Source organism: Pelobates fuscus, chromosome 5 (genome assembly GCF_036172605.1).
Source record: "Pelobates fuscus isolate aPelFus1 chromosome 5, aPelFus1.pri, whole genome shotgun sequence".
Taxonomy (NCBI): domain Eukaryota; kingdom Metazoa; phylum Chordata; class Amphibia; order Anura; family Pelobatidae; genus Pelobates; species Pelobates fuscus.
In genome coordinates, this window is record NC_086321.1 from 381771311 (window position 1) to 381792917 (window position 21607).

At 46.5% G+C, this 21607-nt stretch overlaps 2 protein-coding genes across 2 annotated transcripts; both read right to left on the minus strand.

The window, feature by feature from the left end:
* Positions 1 to 1101: 1101 nt before the first annotated feature.
* LOC134612330 (octapeptide-repeat protein T2-like) lies at positions 1102 to 2975 on the minus strand. Its single transcript, XM_063456668.1, has 2 exons — positions 2943 to 2975; positions 1102 to 1848 (listed from the first exon to the last, which is right to left on the minus strand). The coding sequence occupies exons 1-2, from the start codon at positions 2973 to 2975 to the stop codon at positions 1102 to 1104; spliced, it is 780 nt and encodes a 259-aa protein (XP_063312738.1).
* Positions 2976 to 13926: 10951 nt separating this feature from the next.
* RPL38 (ribosomal protein L38) lies at positions 13927 to 21357 on the minus strand. Its single transcript, XM_063453441.1, has 5 exons — positions 21255 to 21357; positions 21066 to 21092; positions 18558 to 18618; positions 14527 to 14649; positions 13927 to 13997 (listed from the first exon to the last, which is right to left on the minus strand). The coding sequence occupies exons 2-5, from the start codon at positions 21066 to 21068 to the stop codon at positions 13972 to 13974; spliced, it is 213 nt and encodes a 70-aa protein (XP_063309511.1). The 5' UTR covers positions 21069 to 21092; positions 21255 to 21357; the 3' UTR covers positions 13927 to 13971.
* Positions 21358 to 21607: the final 250 nt, after the last annotated feature.

Consider the following 21607-nt stretch of genomic DNA (forward strand, 5'->3'; position numbering starts at 1 on the left):
GGGCTCTGGCTCTCTCCCTGCCTCGGGCTCTGGCTCTCTCCCTGCCTCGGGCTCTGGCTCTCTCCCTGCCTCAGGCTCTGGCTCTCTCCCTGCCTCGGGCTCTGGCTCTCTCCCTGCCTCGGGCTCTGGCTCTCTCCCTGCCTCGGGCTCTGGCTCTCTCCCTGCCTCGGGCTCTGGCTCTCTCCCTGCCTCGGGCTCTGGCTCTCTCCCTGCCTCGGGCTCTGGCTCTCTCCCTGCCTCAGGCTCTGGCTCTCTCCCTGCCTCAGGCTCTGGCTCTCTCCCTGCCTCGGGCTCTGGCTCTCTCCCTGCCTCGGGCTCTGGCTCTCTCCCTGCCTCGGGCTCTGGCTCTCTCCCTGCCTCAGGCTCTGTCTCTCTCCCTGACTTGGGCTCTGGTCCTCCCTCTGTCTCTCTCCCTGCCTCAGGCTCTGGCTCTCTCCCTGCCTCAGGCTCTGGCTCTCTCCCTGCCTCGGGCTCTGGCTCTCTCCCTGCCTCGGGCTCTGGCTCTCTCCCTGCCTCGGGCTCTGGCTCTCTCCCTGCCTCGGGCTCTGGCTCTCTCCCTGCCTCGGGCTCTGGCTCTCGCCCTGGCTCTGGCTCTCCTTTTGGCTCTCCTTTTGGCCCTGGCCCTGTCTCTCCTTTTGGCCCTGCCTCTGGCTCTCCTTTTGGCTCTCCTTTTGGCCCTGGCCCTGTCTCTCCTTTTGGCCCTGGCTGTTTCTGGCCCTGTTTCTTGCTCTGGCCCTGTTTCTGGTTCTGTCTCTCCTTTTGGCCCTGTCTCTGCTTCTGGCCCTGTTTCTGCCTCTGGCCCTGTCTCTCCTTTTGGCCCTGTCTCTGTTTCTGGCCCTGCCTCTGGCCCGGTTTCTGCCTCTGGCCCTGTTTCTGGCTCTGGCCCTGTTTCTGCCTCTTGCTCTGGCCCTGTTTCTGGCTCTGTCTCTCCTTCTGGCTCTGGCCCTGTTTCTGGCTCTGTCTCTCCTTCTGGCTCTGGCCCTGTTTCTGGCTCTGTCTCTCCTTCTGGCTCTGGCCCTGTTTCTGGCTCTGGCTCTGTCTCTCCTTCTGGCTCTGGCCCTGTTTCTGGCTCTGTCTCTCCTTCTGGCTCTGGCCCTGTTTCTAGCCCTGGCTCTGTTCCTGGTCCTGTTTATGTCTCTGCCTCTGTTTCTGCCTCTGTCTCTCCTTCTGGCTCTGGCCCTGTTTCTGCCTCTGTCTTTCCTTTTGGCCCTGTTTCTGTCTCTGCCTCTGGCCCTGTTTCTGTCTCTGTTCCTGGCCCTGTTTATGTCTCTGCCTCTGTTTCTGGCTCTGGCCCTGTTTCTGCCTCTGTCTCTCCTTTTGGCCCTGGCCCTGTTTCTGTCTCTGTCTCTCCTTTTGGCCCTGGCCCTGTTTCTGTCTCTGTCTCTCCTTTTGGCCCTGGCCCTGTTTCTGTCTCTCCTTTTGGCCCTGTTTCTGTCTCTGTCTCTCCTTTTGGCCCTGGCCCTGTTTCTGTCTCTGTCTCTCCTTTTGGCCCTGGCCCTGTTTCTGTCTCTCCTTTTGGCCCTGTTTCTGTCTCTGTCTCTCCTTTTGGCCCTGGCCCTGTTTCTGTCTCTGTCTCTCCTTTTGGCCCTGGCCCTGTTTCTGTCTCTGTCTCTCCTTTTGGCCCTGGCCCTGTTTCTGTCTCTCCTTTTGGCCCTGTTTCTGTCTCTGTCTCTCCTTTTGGCCCTGGCCCTGTTTCTGTCTCTGGCCCAGTCTCTGGCCCTGTTTCTGTCTCTGTCTCTCCTTTTGGCCCTGGCCCTGTTTCTGTCTCTGTTTCTGGCCCTGTCTCTGGCCCTGTTTCTGTCTCTGTCTCTCCTTTTGGCCCTGGCCCCGTTTCTGTCTCTGTTTCTCCTAAACAATATAATACAGTATATAATAAGTGTGGGTGCACATAATACGAAAGAGGTGAATTATGGTTGAACAGACATATGGTTGAACAGACATATAGCGCAAATTCCAGAATTTGTATCCCCTCGCCCTTAAGGGGTCAAAATACTAATCCTCCCATGAGGGATTGAAAGGAATTTGATTTTTTTTTAAAATGAAACATATGTAGAAAAACTCATCCCTACCTTTAGTTTAGTCTATGACTATATGATGCTTCCGCCATATACATACACCCTGGGTCACACAGTCTCTATGGTTTTCGCAGTCTGTGTGCTGGGAGTGAAGCCAGGAAGACCATAGAGACTAACTCCAAGGTGTAGGTATATGGCTGAAGGATCCGGTCACTAGAGGTACGGATATGTTCAATTCATTTCCTTACATACACATCATTTAAGAAAAAATAAAAAAAATGTCATGTCAAAACTTGAAAGGATTATTATATGAGAAAGTAGTTTTGAGATGCCGAATGTTTCACCTTGAATTCACTTGGAATTCTCACGTTTGTATATAATCCTGTAAAATATAATATAGTTATTTATAAAACAGAATTCTGGAGCAAAGTTGTAAAAGTCTAGACGTTGTCATGGAAACCAGTGGCATTCCTGCTGGTTGATTCACTATTACAGCGTTTCAGCAGACGTTCTCTATACGGAACCCAACGCAGCATCCACGGTAAGTCCTTCATTTAGTCATTCAGCCAGGAGATACGGAGAACCGAGAGAGCTGCACGTTTTAGGATAACAAAGAAAATTCACAAAAACCTGTCAGCTCAGCTGTTTTGGCCTTAAACTTGCATTTATCGTGACAGCTTCCAACATTACGCAGTTTAACATATAAACCCTGATGATGTCACTTCCAGACTGCAATACTATCAGGGATTCTTGCAGAATGTTGCCGAGTGCAATCGAGATGTCATCGTGATTCACAAGATTTAAGATACTGTAGTTTTAACAGTTTGTGGGGTTATTTAATCTAACAATAAATGATTGATAATATTAAATATATTTTCTCCAATCGTGTATTCATGCATGTTGTGTATTTCTGCCTCAGATTCTTACTGTCCAAGTCCTGAAAGGTATATCTGTACGCATGATGACATCACTGCGCTATCTATTAGCAAACTGATATGATGACATCACTGCGCTATCTATTAGCAAACTGGTATGATGACATCACTGCGCTATTAGAAAACTGATATGATGACATCACTACGCTATCTATTAGCAAACCGATATGATGACATCACTGCGCTATCTATTAGCAAACCGATATGATGACATCACTGCGCTATCTATTAGCAAACCGATATGATGACATCACTGCACTATCTATTAGCAAACCGATATGATGACATCACTGCGCTATCTATTAGCAAACTGATATGATGACATCACTGTGCTATCTATTAGCAAACTGATATGATGACATCACTGTGCTATCTATTAGCAAACTGATATGATGACATCACTGTGCTATCTATTATCAAGCTGATATGATGTCATTAATTAACTCAATCAGGGCTATTCATTTAAGTGTGCATTCTCATGAAGTGCATTCAAAGTAAATTTAAAATGTTTCCCCAAAATACATGAAGAGTACATATCTGACCCGGATTTTTCCAATTCACTTTGAATTCCTGATATTATAGTAATGTTTTTTTCACTGGAGGTTAGATGCAAGGACACAGTATATTTTTATGAACACATATATCTTCAATATGCTGATGTGCAGGACATGAAAAGTGCTGACCTACTTACTGCAAGCAGATAGAATGCAAATACTAAAATTAATTTGCTCCATTTTGTTAGAGAAAATAACCTCTGAAGCCCCAGTTTTGATTAATCAGTTCATCTGGTTTGCACAGTATAGTAAAAGCATGCTATAGTGGTTATGGTGCCAGAAGTGCCCTGCACCACTACTCCCCATTGTAAGGAGTCAAATAATTGAATAATTTTACTTTTTATCTAGGGTCCACGGTATGTGTTCCTGCACCCACTGCATCTCAATGTGAGCTGGAAGCTATCCTCATTGAGCTAAACTTAGCAGTGCAGCACTTAGCTCATTGGCTGAGAGTGATCAGCGGGCACTTTCAACTAATGCACTAGTCTTCAGTCTGCATATTGTAAGCTGTAATAATACACTGAGCTGTTATAATACAATAAGCTGTAATAATACACTGAGCTGTAATAATACAATAAGCTGTAATAATACACTGAGCTGTAATAATACAATAAGCTGTAATAATACAACAAGCTGTAATAATACAACGAGCTATAATAATACACTGAGCTGTTATAATACAATAAGCTGTAATAATACAACGAGCTATAATAATACACTGAGCTGTAATAATACAATAAGCTGTAATAATACAACAAGCTGTAATAATACAAGAGCTGTAATAATACAATGAGCTGTAATAATACACTGAACTGTAATAATACAACAAGCTGTAATAATACAACGAGCTGTAATAATACAACGAGCTGTAATAATACACTGAGCTGTAATAATACACTGAGCTGTAATAATACAATAAGCTGTAATAATACAATGAGCTGTAATAATACAATAAGCTGTAATAATACACTGAGCTTTAATCATACAACAAGCTGTAATAATACACTGAGCTGTAATAATACAATAAGATGTAATAATACAATGAGCTGTAATAATACACTGAACTGTAATAATACAACAAGCTGTAATAATACAACGAGCTGTAATAATACAACGAGCTGTAATAATACACTGAGCTGTAATAATACAATGAGCTGTAATAATACAATAAGCTGTAATAATACAATGAGCTGTAATAATACAATAAGCTGTAATAATACACTGAGCTTTAATCATACAACAAGCTGTAATAATACACTGAGCTGTAATAATACAATAAGATGTAATCATACAATGAGCTGTAATAATACAATGAGCTGTAATCATACAATAAGCTGTAATCATACATTGAGCTATATTAATACAATAAGCTGTAATTATAGAATGAGCTGTAATAATACAATAAGCTGTAATAATATTTTTTCTTGCCAGCTAAAGCCTGCCCCCTCTGTTGCCACAGCATTATCCTAGGGTATAATTTCCTCTTTATCTTCCAGATTTGCGGCCGGTGTTCCGGCAGAAGTCCAGACCCTCGTCATGTCTGGTAAAGCGGCATCACTGTGGCCTGTCCTGGACATGCGTTATAGCACTTCTGATAGATCCAGAAATCTGATCCAGGCTGGAAGCATGTGGGAGACCACCACATCACTCCCAATCACGAGTCATCAGTGGGCCTCATGACTCATCCTCAATGAGGACCTGGTAAAGCTAGTGTCACACTCACATTATAGTTAGGGCATTCACTAAGCACGGGGACGTGGGACATTCAGGGTTAGGCACTCATTTAATATCTCTCACCTCTTACTCTAACACTAGGAGTAATGTTCAAATTACCCCTTTACTTAATTTGAAATTTAAGGTTTCTCCCTAGGGAGCTCTAATTTATAAATAAAAAATTACTCCCGAAACCTAACCCTAATTTTTAAAATGTGATTTAAAAAAAAAATATATGTATGTAAAATGTGAACATATTCTAGAGAATGATTTAGTTAAACAGGAAAACTGTGAACGTTTACGTGAATGTCTCCTTTTTGGATGATGAGGATGATTTGTATTTTTTATAAATGATATCACCCAGAGGTCACTAATCCCCCATACTGAATGAAGGGATGCCTTGTGACCCCAGCGCTGCACACATTGTCACATGATACACACCCATCGCTGTTTGGCAGAGTCATACGATTAGAATAAGGAATTTCATTATGTCCAATTTCCCATTCTTAACAAGCACCAGTAATAATTTTTAAATGAGCATAGATAATAGCTTTCCACTAAATGGATTAAAACGTAATGGGATTGGCTGGGATGATAGTAGTTGTATTCCTACAAAACAACAGCCCCTCTGTGTGCCATGTTAGGTCTAGATTCTCCATGCTACCATGCTGGAGACCCTCTGTGTGCCATGCTAGGTCTAGATTCACCATGCTGGAGACCCTCTGTGTGCCATGCTAGGTCTAGATTCACCTTGCTGAAGACCCTCTGTGTGCCCTGCTAGGTCTAGATTCACCTTGCTAGAGACCCTCTATGTGGCAATCTAGGTCTAGATTCACCATGCTGGAGACCCTGTAGGTGCCATGCTAGGTCTAAATTCACCATGCTGGAGACCCTCTGTGTGCCATGTTAGGTCTAGATTCACCATGCTGGAGACCCTGTGGGTGCCATGCTAGATTTAGATTCACCATGCTGGAGACCCTGTGGGTGCCATGTTGGGTCTAGATTCTCCATGCTGGAGACCCTCTGTGTGCCATGTTAGGTGTAGATTCACCATGCTGGAGACCCTGTAGGTGCCATGCTAGGTCTAAATTCACCATGCTGGAGACCCTGTAGGTGCCATGCTAGGTCTAAATTCACCATGCTGGAGACCCTCTGTGTGCCATGTTAGGTCTAGATTCACCATGCTGGAGACCCTGTGGGTGCCATGCTAGATTTAGATTCACCATGCTGGAGACCCTGTGGGTGCCATGTTAGGTCTAGATTCACCATGCTGGAGACCCTGTGGGTGCCATGCTAGATTTAGATTCACCATGCTGGAGACCCTGTGGGTGCCATGTTGGGTCTAGATTCTCCATGCTGGAGACCCTCTGTGTGCCATGCTAGGTCTAAATTCACCATGCTGGAGACCCTGTGGGTGCCATGCTAGATTTAGATTCACCATGTTGGAGACCCTGTGGGTGCCATGTTGGGTCTAGATTCTCCATGCTGGAGACCCTGTGGGTGCCATGCTAGATTTAGATTCACCATGCTGGAGACCCTGTGGGTGCCATGTTAGGTCTAGATTATCCATGCTGGAGACCCTCTGTGTGCCATGTTAGGTGTAGATTCACCTTGCTGGAGACCCTATGTGTGCCATGCTAGATTTAGATTCACCATGCTGGAGACCCTGTGGGTGCCATGTTGGGTCTAGATTCTCCATGCTGGAGACCCTCTGTGTGCCATGTTAGGTCTAGATTCACCATGCTGGAGACCCTGTGGGTGCCATGCTAGATTTAGATTCACCATGCTGGAGACCCTGTGGGTGCCATGTTGGGTCTAGATTCTCCATGCTGGAGACCCTCTGTGTGCCATGTTAGGTGTAGATTCACCATGCTGGAGACCCTGTAGGTGCCATGCTAGGTCTAAATTCACCATGCTGGAGACCCTGTAGGTGCCATGCTAGGTCTAAATTCACCATGCTGGAGACCCTGGGGATGCCATGTTAGGTCTAGATTCTCCATGCTGGAGACCCTCTGTGTGCCATGTTAGGTCTATATTCACCATGCTGGAGACCCTATGTGTGCCATGCTAGATTTAGATTCACCATGCTGGAGACCCTGGGGGTGCCATGTTAGGTCTAGATTCTCCATGCTGGAGACCCTGTGGGTGCCATGTTGGGTCTATATTCACCATGCTGGAGACCCTGTGGGTGCCATGTTGGTTCTTGATTCAACATTCTGGAGACCCTGTGGGTGCCATGTTGGGTCTAGATTCTCCATGCTGGAGACCCTCTGTGTGCCATGTTAGGTGTAGATTCACCTTGCTGGAGACCCTATATGTGCCATGCTAGGTGTAGATTCACCTTGCTGGAGACCCTATGTGTGCCATGCTAGGTGTACATTCACCATGCCGATGACTCTCTCGTTTGTGGCAGAGATCCTTTTTCCAACACTAATACATTTCTGTTTTTTTAAAGGTCCATTTTGCCGGCTTGGCTAAGACCCCGTTCTCTGGATGCCTACTCTCTGGTAGCAATAATACAGCATTTCCTGGTGTTTTAGTACCAGAAGTGATGAAGCAGCAGACAGGAAGGAGCAGATATGGTATCATTATAACAGGACTCTACATGGGACCTATTTCCTAGTGCACCTGATGGATCCACCTGGAGAGTATTTTTCATCCTCTATAAAAATAAATAACACCACAATGTAAGTAACGTGTGTCCGAGCTCCCAACAGATACCACCACAGTCCTGGCACTGTAACCCTCTGTTAAATCTAAGGACAATGGTGACACCTAGTGTACAACCTAAACACTACACCTCACGAGTCCAATAAAAATCAGAACTACCAAGACACTCCAGGCTCCCACACACGTTAGATGCACTGTGTAGGTTAGGTTACAGTTATACTGGGTGGGTTTATATTAATAAAGGGACACTCCAGGCTCCCACACACATTAGATGCACTGTGTAGGTTAGGTTACAGTTAGTTATACTGGGTGGGTTTATATTATTAAAGGGAAACTCCAGGCTCCCACACACGTTAGATGCACTGTGTAGGTTAGGTTACAGTTAGTTATACTGGGTGGGTTTATATTATTAAAGGGACACTCCAGGCTCCCACACACGTTAGGTGCACTGTGTAGATTAGGTTACAGTTAGTTATATTGGGTGGGTTTATATTATTAAAGGGACGCTCCAGGCTCCCACACACGTTAGGTGCACTGTGTAGATTAGGTTACAGTTAGTTATACTGGGCGGGTTTATATTATTAAAGGGAAACTCCAGGCTCCCACACACGTTAGATGCACTGTGTAGGTTAGGTTACAGTTAGTTATACTGGGTGGGTTTATATTATTAAAGGGACACTCCAGGCTCCCACACACATTAGATGCACTGTGTAGGTTAGGTGACAGTTAGTTATACTGGGTGGGTTTATATTATTAAAGGGACACTCCAGGCTCCCATACACGTTAGATGCACTGTTTAGGTTAGGTTACAGTTATACTGGGTGGGTTTATATTATTAAAGGGACACTCCAGGCTCCCACACACGTTAGATGCACTGTGTAGGTTAGGTTACAGTTATACTGGGTGGGTTTATATTATTAAAGGGACACTCCAGGCTCCCACACACGTTAGATGCACTGTGTAGGTTAGGTTACAGTTATACTGGGTGGGTTTATATTATTAAAGGGACACTCCAGGCTCCCACACACGTTAGGTGCACTGTGTAGGTTAGGTTACAGTTAGTTATACTGGCTGGGTTTATATTATTAAAGGGACACTCCAGGCTCCCACACACGTTAGATGCACTGTGTAGGTTAGGTTACAGTTAGTTATACTGGGTAGGTTTATATTATTAAAGGGACACTCCAGGCTCCCACACACGTTAGATGCACTGTGTAGGTTAGGTTATAGTTAGTTATACTGGGTGGGTTTATATTATTAAAGGGACACTCCAGGCTCCCACACACATTAGGTGCACTGTGTAAGTTAGGTTACAGTTATACTGGGTAGGTTTATATTATTAAAGGGCCACTCAAGGCTCCCACACACGTTAGGTGCACTGTGTAAGTAAGGTTACAGTTATACCGGGTGTGTTTATATTATTAAAGGGACACTTCAGGCTACTACGCACGTTAGGTGCACTGTGTAGATTTGGTTACAGTTAGTTAAACTGGGTGGGTTTATATTATTAAAGGGACATTCTAGACTCCTACATACATTAGATGCACTGTGTAGGTTAGGTTACGGGAGTTTAAGCATGCGTGGGATAGGCATAAAGCTATCCTAAGGGAGAGGGGGGGCAGTCCGTAGCATCTTGCAGGAAATGCTGACACACTCCAGCCACATGAGGTCTAGCATTGTCTTGCATTAGGAGGAACCCAGGGCCAACCGCACCAGCATATGGTCTCACAAGGAGGATCTCATCTCGGTACCTAATGGCAGTCAGGCTACCTCTGGCAAGCATTACTGACCCACTGCCAAACCGGTCATGCTGGAGGATGTTGCAGGCAGCAGAACGTTCTCCACAGCGTCTCCAGACTCTGTCACATGTGCTCAGTGTGAACCTGCTTTCATCTGTGAAATCAGCACAATCTTAGTGTTCTCTGGCAAATGCCAAACGTCCTGCACGGTGTTGGGCTGTAAGCACAACCCCCACCTGTGGATGTCATACCACCCTCATGGAGTCTGTTTCTGATATTTGTGGCCTGCTGGAGGTCATTTTGCAGGGCTCTGGCAGTGCTCCTCCTGTTCCTCCTTGCACAAAGGCGGAGGTAGCGGTCCTTCTGCTGGGTTGTTGCCCTCCTACGGCCTCCTCCATGTCTCCTGATGTACTGGCCTGCCTCCTGGTAGCGCCTCCATGCTCTGGACACTACGCTGACAGACACAGCAAACCTTCTTGCCACAGCTCACATTGATGTTCCATCCTGGATGAGCTGCACTACCTGAGCCACTTGTGTAGGTTGTAGACTCCATCTCATGCTACCACTAGAGTGAAAGCACCGACAGCATTTAAAAGTGACCAAAACATCAGCCAGGAAGCATAGGAACTGAGAAGTGGTCTGTGGTCACCACCTGCAGAACCACTCCTTTATTGGGGGTGTCTTGCTAATTGCTTATAATTTCCACCTGTTGTCTATCCCATTTGCACAACAACATGTGAAATTGATTGTCACTCACTGTTGCTTCCTAAGTGGACAGTTTGATTTCACAGAAGTGTGATTGACTTGGAGTTACGTTGTGTTGTTTAAGTGTTCCCTTTATTTTTTGTGAGCAGTGTATTTAGAAAATTGGGCAGACTAGATGGGCTGAATGGTTCTTAGCTGCCGTCACATTCTATGTTTCTATGTTTCAGTTAGGTATACTGGGTGGGTTTATATTATTAAATGGACACTGCAGGGTCCCACACATTAGGTGCACTCCAGGCTGTGCAGGTTAGGTTACAGTTATTTTGTACCACTGCCCGTTCTACTTCACGATCAACTAGACGAATGACATTCGGGAGATATGTACTACCGACTGTGGGGAGCTTTTGCTTCCTAAAAGCAAGGGGGAATGTTAGTCTGTGTTCACACAGGAACCACCAAAAGCCGACCAGCCGTCACCATCATTTCTCTGAAACTGTTTTGGGTTATCGCCTCGTGGCCAGTCGGTCAGAACTTTACCAATTCCGTTCTACTGAACAGATCTGAGTGCTTTTTTGATATGTTGGGTGCTCAGATCCAAGCTATTTGGGGATATACGAATTGTGGGGTTCCTGTGATTTGTCATTTTGGACTCTTGTGTACTTTTTTGAATGGAGACCCCATGCTGGGGATGTGTGCATAAAAGGCTGAGTTTGTGTGGAATAAATCAGTTGTCCTCCCAGAACTGTGTCGTGCAGTTACTAGGGAGGAGGGCTATTCACATTGCAGTATCTTGTTCCTGAGTTCCAGTTATTGGTGATCCAGTGGAGGAAAGTCTTGGGTCAGGACTAGCGTTCCGCTACACAGCCTCCCCCACACGTTAGATGCACTGTGTAGGTTAGGTTATAGTTGGCTACACCGGATGGGTTTATATTATTAAATGAGATATTTCAAACTGTACAGAATTAAATAAGGAGATCCTGAAGAATGAGAGACACCCTCAAAAGAGTCGCAGGCAGAACAGATCAGACATCCTGCAGGAGATTCTCCTGCTCTCTAAGTATAGCAAGCTCAGTGCATGTTATCTGGTTGCTGTTGTCACTCCCAGGCTGTCACTTAGTGCTGGCTCAGTATTATAGCAATTCAGTAACGATGACAGGCCAGCAATGCAGCCAGCGTGTTGGCATCATGATTTATGTTTGCCCAGCCTAGAGCAGTGTCGTCAAGCAGGGCAAAACAAAAAGGAGAGCTGGGGACATGGTTGGTTGTCTAAGTGCATAAAATGGAACATTAATGATTTTATGTTGAACGTTTGTATGCTTGTTATATAGAAGGCATATCTGATTAACACAAGACTACTTCCTCGCAAATTACCGGTTAATCACTTTCAGATGACAAAGATGATGGGCTGAATCACAGGCCACAACCTCATTTGATTCCAATTTAATCAGAATCAGTAAGCCATCCATTCAGTATGTCCCTGAAAGCACATTTGTGTTAAAGGGACACTATAGTCACCAGAACAACTACAGCTTATTGAATTTGTTCTGGTGAGTAGAATCATTACCTTCAGGCTTTTTGCTGTAAACACTGTCTTTTCAGATAAAATGCAGTGTTTACATTACAGCCTAGTGATAACTTCACTGGCCACTCCTCAGATGGCTGTTAGAGATCCTTCCTCGGTCATGGCTGGTAAAATGCATCCAAACATTCAGTGTCTCCTCCCTCTGCATGCAGACACTGAACTTTCCTCATAGAGATTCATTGATTCAATTCATCTCTATGAGGAGATGCTGATTGGCCAGGGCTGTTTGAATCATGCTGGCTCTGCCTCTTTGTCAGTCTCAGCCAATCCTATAGGGAAGCACTGTGATTGGATCAGGCTACCACTTCTTAGCAGACAACTTGTTTTTCTGAGGCAAACAGCATGCAGAGTTACAGCTTCAGGCTTGAACACAGTAATATTTTACTATATTTAGGGAGTGTGACAGACCGCCTGGCACCTACGTCAATTGCAGCTTCCTAGTACTTGCAAGTACCATAGGCACTGCGCTGGAACACCATACCTACTGCAAACATACAAACCACCGCAGCTTGGTTGGGATCTCACCATCTCCTACCCACCCTGGACCTATGACCAGGATCCAGCAGGTAGCCCTCTCTTATTCCAGAGAGCATAGCAGGAACAGCTCTTACAACAGCTTAGTGATTATCCTCAGGGGAGTATAGTGACTATAGCAATCCCCCAGAGTGTATGTAGTTCTCCAATCCCCCAAACATGAGCCAACAAGACTTCAAGAAGGTGCAAGATGATCTGAGCTTTAATGGTTCAGGTTGGCTTTTATACAATTCCTCAGGCCAGAGGCACAGCCGCTGGACCTGATGGGGCACAGGAACACAAAGGATACAAACCAATCAGAACATACAGTCTGTGACACGTCCATGTACAGAACACAACCCCCTCTTCCCCCCCCCCCGCTTGGGAGATAATTGCGTTACTTACTGGACTCAATTGTCTCCAAGCAGGAAAAAAAAAAAAAAAAACATTTTTCACAAAGTTCAGAAAGTACCCCAACACAAAACATACCCCCAGATAGCCCTGATCTGGGTGAACAACCAAAATCACCCAGAGCAGGGGTTCATAAGTTTCATGGAAGTCTCTTTTTGACCGGCTGCAAGCATGGCTTCATGCCCAAAACAGTTCCAAGGAATTAGGGGCAGCAGGCTCTCTTTGTGGAGTACAGAAGTACTTGCATTACATGAATGGAGCCTTTTAAAGTGTATTGGGCAAGGTATATTGCAGGGCCCATAGTCACAGTGTCAAAAAAAAAAAAAGAGTTTGTCACAGGGAGGAATGAAGGGACCAGGGTGATTAGTAAATGATCGGTCTGGGTTTATCAGTATTAAAAAAAAATAAATACAAAGTATGTATACCTAACACTATAGTGCCCGCATTTCCATTTAGCCGACCAGGATCCCACTGCATGGGCTAAAAAGGTGATTTTACCTATTCTCCCTCACAGTGCTGCTCCACCTGTGGCCAAGGTCATTGGGACAGATCTCAATCTAGTACATTTCGATAGCTTACCTGCGCAGCAAGATGCTATACTACCCCATCCATCGCAAGGAGGATTGTTTGCGGATTCTGCACCACATCATTAGGTGTGGATCGTTCTCCCCAAGCGCCTTACAAGAGAGACCTGGATTTGGTGATTGAGTTGCCTTCGAGCTATAACAGTGTTTTAAAAGAGGCTGAATTCCTTTCCATTTTGAATCATTGCTAATGCCGCCCAGGCACTTCCAGTGCATTGCTTTCTGTCAGTGCCTCAGAGGAAGCCCTCAACTGTAGCATCTTAAAAAGTGGAGCTTTCTCACATCACTCTACAGTGACCAGCACATGGAGGATGCCACTCAATTAACCCCTTAGCCTCTGACATCAGGTCACCCAATCACAGGCAGTACACAGTGGCCGAGAGGAAAGAATAAAAGATCCCGTATGATTCCCATTCAATCTTGCATTGTCCATCTTAATGTGTCTTATACCGGGTTTGGTTTTAGATTCTCATCTGCAGCTACAAATAACTGAACATTAGACAGATTTGTTTTTTTTTTTATAAATTTTATTTAACAGAAGAGAGCCGATTTACTTCAGTTCTTTCACGGACAGACCTGAGGGATAGAAGAGAAGTTGATGAGATCAGCAGACTGACAAAATACAGTTTATTTTGGGCTTTAAGGCAAGCTATTAAAATACCATATATTTACAAACGATCACAATAATTTGCATTGTGATGTCATCTAGCTGTACAATCCTCTCGTAACAGATTACCTCAACTTTCTATAAGAGCTGTGCAAGTCTGATCACTTTTGTTGATGGGATACAGCAATCCAAATTTTAAATGCAATACTAGAGTTAAAAATAACAACTTTACTTCAAAGTAAATGGAGTGAATCAGACTGACCGACCATTCCGTCTCTCCGACTTTAGTTGGGGTGGGATGCGACAACCAGGTAAGAACTCAAAATGTTCAAAAAATAAAAACGGTTTGACTCCTTACAATGAGGGGTTCCAGGGAATTCCCTGCATCATAACCATTACAGCAAGTTATAGTGGTTATGGTGCATTTAGTTTTCCTTGAAGATACAGTTACAGCTTAGAGTTGTTGGAATAAAAGTCCGAATAATACAATGAACTCACCAGGGGGCAGGGACTGTTTCAGCTTCTCTGCCTTTTCTTTGTCTGTGATGACCAGTGTGTACAGGTACTTGCTGCAGCGCACCTTGAATTTGACATTGTTCTTGTTTTTCTTAATCTTGACAGCTGAAAAGAATACAAATAAAACCACAAGTTCAATATGGAGCCCAGATTACCAGTGTTTGCAATAAAATAATCTATCCCAATACATGCATTCGCAAAATGACTCTTGTCCATGTATTTCATAGACAAATCTATGGTCTGGCTAGTAGCTAAAAGGCACTTCCAGACCCCTAATGTACTGTAGCTCGCTGATGAAAAGCCATGTGTATGAAGAGTGTGCCATTTTTTATTTTACATGAAGTGAAGATTTTAATAGAAATCACCCCCCAAGAGGCAGCTATTGCCCATGGCACCTGCCTAGCAAAGACTTCATACTACTAATACAGTGATTTGTTTTGATTGATTTTGTATTTCAGCAGTGGAGTATCCCTTTAAAGTAAGAAATTAGAAATCAGTTCACCAGCATGTATAATGTGAGATATTGGGCCTTTTAATGTCTCAGTGAGTGAAGAATGTGGGTAAATTATTCCAGATGCAAAATAAAGTATTTTTGACTTTTCAGATTCCAGGATGAATGACAAGCTGCTCCGCTGCTGTAACATGTAAAGCAAACCATCAGCAACATGGCACACGCAGCCCTTAATCTTTGTCTACATATTTTGATTAAATCCATATATTAGCATCAGGAATTCGCACGAACAGAAGAAGAGGAAAGAAAAATGAGAGAAAAAAAAAACTAAACTACACAGAATAAATCGGTAACGCACAAGCTGTTGCAAATAATGGCACGTCTGTAGCCATTACGAGAGATCACAAAGTGGAGCATTAATTGGCAGTTTGTAATACAATTGGACCGACTAATTCCAGCTCTATACTTAAAAAGGAGAAATAATGTTTTATTAAAACTCATTTTGACAGTAATCCATTCATTTTGAAGTGTGCCACTTGAGATTATTTTAAAGAAAATCTTTACTTGAAGCTACAGCACAGCCAAAACCTATACACAGCATGATGTAGGGACAATCTGATGCCACAACCAACTGATGGCAACATACAGTGTCATCCATGACACCTTACTTTGCATGTATGATATTAACTATGCAGGATCCTCCTCGGGCCGTTTCGTACTCCTTTCTGTGCAAGTTTCACAGCCGCAATAGCTCCTGGTGTATGAAGTATCGAGGCAAGTATGTTTCCCTAAGAGTTCTCACTTTAGTTCCCTCCAGGCAAGAGGAAAGATCACCTTACAGGAACTTCACATACAATACACAGAGACTACAACAGTGGCTGTGTCTAGAGGAACATTCCATGTGTGCCAGGAGAGCACTGGAGCAGGCGCACTGTAATTTGTAGTTTTAGTACGGTATGGGTACCATGGGCTCCGATGCACTATCTGGTCTTGTACAGTCAATCCGTGACTGCTTATTGACAGAGCGCTTGGCCGATAATCTTAGCCACTGAGATCAGTCCTGCTTAGCTAAGAGCTAGTTAGATTTCATACAGGATCATACTATAAGCAGGGGCCGTGGTACATTGTCAAACCAACAAATTACACCAGGAAGCCACCATAACCAATACAGCAGGCTCTGGTGGTAATGGTGCTAGGAGTATTTCCTTAGCTTTTAAATCTGGCATAAGATTAGCCTTTCCCAAGATCACTCTTGTTAGACACCTTCTACGGGTCTTATGACAGGACCACATGTTTGTTAAACCACATTATCAGCTCCCTAAGCGAACACAATGAACTGCAGACATCTCAAACATCACTGTCACCCATCCAGATATCTATAATCACACAGTACAAGGCTTTGAGCATCAAGGCAAGGAATCTAAAAGGATGAATTACTAACATTTTAATGCAGCAAAACAGACAAAAAATTTTTTTTACACAAATCTACTGTTAACTGAACATGTTTTTCTTTTTATTAAGGTAAATTCACAATTTGTTATGTTTTCAAGAATGTATGTGTAGTGGATGCAGTGAGTGTATATAATGAATGCAGAGTGTGTGTGTGTGTGCAGGTATTTTAAGTGTGTAAAAATGTAATTTTTAAAATTATGTTTTAGTCCCCCCTCCCTGCTTCTTACCTGGTCAGAGAGGGGGCTTTGGCATTCCCTGATGGTCCAGTGGCATGGACTGTGCAGCTCCCCTGTCTAACTCTCGCAGCCTGTGTGCCGTGCGGAGCATTGCCATTGTAACCTGTGACAACGCTCTGCCGGCTGCGGGACTTGCGAGAGTTAGACAGGGGAGCTGCTGGGAAGGTAAGCAAGTTGTGCTGGGCCCTCAGGAACCTGATGGCAGCCCGGGTCTGCATTATCGGTATCTTTATTGGCAGATACCGATATTGTTGAAAATACAGAATATCGGCCAGACCAATAATCGGTCTATCCCTATATTGCACACCGCTAAAGACATAATGGCACTTAAACACCTTATTATTCAGTGCTCAGACTACCACAAAAATATCTGGGTTCTGCAAGTACTACAATTCCCGGTCATAAATCATTAGTTATCGTTCTTCCATAAAATAGAGTACACAGACTAATGGCCAAGCATCACAGAACAACCATAACCAAGTGCCAGAAACAAGCCATCAATACTCCGCAGTGTGTCCAGTTAGGGCTAAAGTGAGCATCACCTAAAAAGGTGTGAGTTCAGCCAGGTAAGCATAGTGTCACTGACTGCCAATATCAAGCAGAGATCTAAAAATAAATAAATTAGGTATCCACCTCAGATTAATCAGACATATCCCACAATTCCTAACCTACACACATCGGATTTTGGGATGGCGCTTACGGTAACAGATATTACTGGTACACAGATCACAGCAGTAAAGGCCAAACAAGTCAAACGTGGAACAGCTTCATCCTTACATCAGGCAGCAACGTGACTATCAGAGTGTAGTCGAAGTATTATGCTCCTTAACCCTTTAAGGACCAAACTTCTGGAGTAAAAGGGAATCATGACATGTCACACATGTCATGTGTCCTTAAGGGGTTAATGTACTACCAGGTCAAAGCTAACGTGATGGGTGCAGTTTAAAGGCACATGTTTGGTATAACAGCTGTTTAAATAACGACTTTCCTTCCATATTAATCCAGCATCTGCTTCCATTACTCTCAGACAGGATTCTACAAATCCAGGGAGCTCATTGCAAGTCTGTTACAGAGGGGGGTAATTGCTAAATTGAGAATTGAAGGTGGATTTTAAAAAAAATCTAAAGATAAACTATAGTGCCAGGAAAGCAAAGTTTTAGCATAGTAATCCCCACCACTAGAGGTGGAGTTAACCCTGAAAGGTAGTTATTGCAGTTTCTTAAAAAAAACTGCAATATTAGCTTTGCGTGGTTAAAGGACCTGGGAATATGCACCCAGACCACTTCAATGGGCTCTAGTAATCTGGGAGCCTATAGTGTCCCTTTAAGGCCAGAGAAGCCAAAGGATAGCTGGCATATAGAAGCTTAACGCTTAGCAAATCGGACCTTAAACTTGAGTCACTTTATGAGACAACCCAGCAAACAAAATCTCACTTTTGCCAAAAAAATTGTACCAGAATACGGGATAGATTGCCCCTACCAGGGAGGGATAGTTGTCTATGCAAGTTATACTTCCACATGCAAGTGCTGCAGTGGTTATTGTACAAGGCAGCCAGAGAGCTTAACTGTATTAGGAGAGACTCGCCTGTATCAGCTTTAACGTTTTACCATAAATTTAGCATTTTGGATTAAATACACGACCACACCAACTTTAGAGAATACATATCCTGTGGGAGTAGAATTAAAGACAATTTTACATCACGCAGGGACGCCCTGGTTAAAGGAACACTCCAAGCAGGCTGCAATGGTTATGGTGCGTGGAGAGTTTCTTCAAACAGGGAAATGGCTGACATTGTCTATGGAACCAGACGAGATGTTCTACCCGTTCCTCATCAGATTACTGTGATATCAGACTTAATGAGGTTTATCACTTACATTTGGCATCTTTTCTCCTGGCTGTCAGCAGGAAATCTTTGATTTCTTCAATTTTGCGAGGCTGTAAAAATTAAACAAGCTTTATAGACAAGACTCTAGTACAGTCACCACCAGTACAGGCATCCCCCTCCATGCCGGCTGTCTCTAAACATTCTGAGTCTTCCCCTCCCCATGCCTCTTACCATGCTGCCCTTGTGTGTCTCTCCCCATGCCCAGGCCCCCTGTCTCTCCCCATGCCCAGGCCCCCTGTCTCTCCCCAGGCCCCCTGTCTCTCCCCATGCCCAGGCCCCCTGTCTCTCCCCATGCCCAGGCCCCCTGTCTCTCCCCATGCCCAGGCCCCCTGTCTCTCCCCATGCCCAGGCCCCCTGTCTCTCCCCATGCCCAGGCCCCCTGTCTCTCCCCATGCCCAGGCCTCCTGTCTCTCCCCATGCCCAGGCCTCCTGTCTCTCCCCATGCCCAGGCCTCCTGTCTCTCCCCATGCCCAGGCCTCCTGTCTCTCCCCATGCCCAGGCCTCCTGTCTCTCCCCATGCCCAGGCCTCCTGTCTCTCCCCATGCCCAGGCCTCCTGTCTCTCCCCATGCCCAGGCCTCCTGTCTCTCCCCATGCCCAGGCCTCCTGTCTCTCCCCATGCCCAGGCCTCCTGTCTCTCCCCATGCCCAGGCCTCCTGTCTCTCCCCATGCCCAGGCCTCCTGTCTCTCCCCATGCCCAGGCCTCCTGTCTCTCCCCATGCCCAGGCCTCCTGTCTCTCCCCATGCCCAGGCCTCCTGTCTCTCCCCATGCCCAGGCCTCCTGTCTCTCCCCATGCCCAGGCCTCCTGTCTCTCCCCATGCCCAGGCCTCCTGTCTCTCCCCATGCCCAGGCCTCCTGTCTCTCCCCATGCCCAGGCCTCCTGTCTCTCCCCATGCCCAGGCCTCCTGTCTCTCCCCATGCCCAGGCCTCCTGTCTCTCCCCATGCCCAGGCCTCCTGTCTCTCCCCATGCCCAGGCCTCCTGTCTCTCCCCATGCCCAGGCCTCCTGTCTCTCCCCATGCCCAGGCCTCCTGTCTCTCCCCATGCCCAGGCCTCCTGTCTCTCCCCATGCCCAGGCCTCCTGTCTCTCCCCATGCCCAGGCCTCCTGTCTCTCCCCATGCCCAGGCCTCCTGTCTCTCCCCATGCCCAGGCCTCCTGTCTCTCCCCATGCCCCCTCGCAGTTTCCAGGCCTTTCTCAGACTCCCCCCTCCCTCTTACCATGTTCCCCTCTCCCCCCCTATTGCCTCTTACCATGTTCCCCTCTCCCCCCCTATTGCCTCTTACCATGTTCCCCTCTCCCCCCCCCTATTGCCTCTTACCATGTTCCCCTCTCCCCCCCCTATTGCCTCTTACCATGTTCCCCTCTCCCCCCCCTATTGCCTCTTACCATGTTCCCCTCTCCCCCCCCTATTGCCTCTTACCATGTTCCCCTCTCCCCCCCCTATTGCCTCTTACCATGTTCCCCTCTCCCCCCCCTATTGCCTCTTACCATGTTCCCCTCTCCCCCCCCTATTGCCTCTTACCATGTTCCCCTCTCCCCCCCCTATTGCCTCTTACCATGTTCCCCTCTCCCCCCCCTATTGCCTCTTACCATGTTCCCCTCTCCCCCCCCTATTGCCTCTTACCATGTTCCCCTCTCCCCCCCCTATTGCCTCTTACCATGTTCCCCTCTCCCCCCCCTATTGCCTCTTACCATGTTCCCCTCTCCCCCCCCTATTGCCTCTTACCATGTTCCCCTCTCCCCCCCTATTGCCTCTTACCATGTTCCCCTCTCCCCCCCCTATTGCCTCTTACCATGTTCCCCTCTCCCCCCCCTATTGCCTCTTACCATGTTCCCCTCTCCCCCCCCTATTGCCTCTTACCATGTTCCCCTCTCCCCCCCCCTATTGCCTCTTACCATGTTCCCCTCTCCCCCCCCTATTGCCTCTTACCATGTTCCCCTCTCCCCCCCCTATTGCCTCTTACCATGTTCCCCTCTCCCCCCCCCTATTGCCTCTTACCATGTTCCCCTCTCCCCCCCCTATTGCCTCTTACCATGTTCCCCTCTCCCCCCCCTATTGCCTCTTACCATGTTCCCCTCTCCCCCCCCTATTGCCTCTTACCATGTTCCCCTCTCCCCCCCCCTATTGCCTCTTACCATGTTCCCCTCTCCCCCCCCTATTGCCTCTTACCATGTTCCCCTCTCCCCCCCCTATTGCCTCTTACCATGTTCCCCTCTCCCCCCCTACTGCCTCTTACCATGTTCCCCTCTCCCCCCCTATAGCCTCTTACCATGTTCCCCTCTCCCCCCCCCTATAGCCTCTTACCATGTTCCCCTCTCCCCCCCCTATAGCCTCTTACCATGTTCCCCTCTCCCCCCCCTATAGCCTCTTACCATGTTCCCCTCTCCCCCCCCATTGCCTCTTACCATGTCCCCCCCTCCCTCTTACCATGTCCCCCCCCTCCCTCTTACCATGTCCCCCCCCTCCCTCTTACCATGTCCCCCCCCTCCCTCTTACCATGTTGCGGAGTTCTCTTCCAGGGACCTGCGGAAGACAGACAGACGGTTAGTAAATAGCGGCCCATCTCCCGCCCATACCGCGCGCACTCAGAGCAGAGCCCCCCAGCTGCCCCCCGGGGAGGAATAGGAGCGGGGCCGAGCCGGGATTACCGAGGATGGCGGCGGATTGCGAGACGCGGATACTCACCCGAACACCGCTGGCTCTCAGATCGGAAAGGATCGTCACTTCCGGATTCAGACACTTAAAGCCCAGACGGCATCCGGCGAGGGTCAAACGGCGAAACGAGAGACAGCAGGGAGGAAACAGCGCATCCTGGCGGCTACCGCTGGAACTGCAACAGGGAACTTGGGAGGGGAGATTATGAATGATGGGAGGGGAGATTATGAATGATGGGAGGGGAGATTATGAATGATGGGGGGGATAATGAATGAGAGGGGGGATAATGAATGATGGGGGGGGGGGGGGATTATGAATGATGGGGGGGGATAATGAATGAGAGGGGGGAAAATGAATAAGAGGGGGGAATAATGAATGAGAGG

What these genes read in the sequence shown, in the direction of transcription:
- LOC134612330 (XM_063456668.1), bottom strand. Translation starts at nt 2,975, where the DNA reads ATGCGTACAGATATACCTTTCAGGACTTGGACA. An exon ending in TACCTTTCAGGACTTGGACA is followed by an intron (nt 1,849 to 2,942) that starts GTAAGAATCTGA and finishes TATATTGTTTAG; the next exon opens with GAGAAACAGAGACAGAAACG.
- RPL38 (XM_063453441.1), bottom strand. An exon ending in CAGGAGAAAAGATGCCAAAT is followed by an intron (nt 14,650 to 18,557) that starts GTAAGTGATAAA and finishes TATTCTTTTCAG; the next exon opens with CTGTCAAGATTAAGAAAAAC. An exon ending in GAAACAGTCCCTGCCCCCTG is followed by an intron (nt 13,998 to 14,526) that starts GTGAGTTCATTG and finishes TCTATCCCTCAG; the next exon opens with GTCTGTCCGTGAAAGAACTG.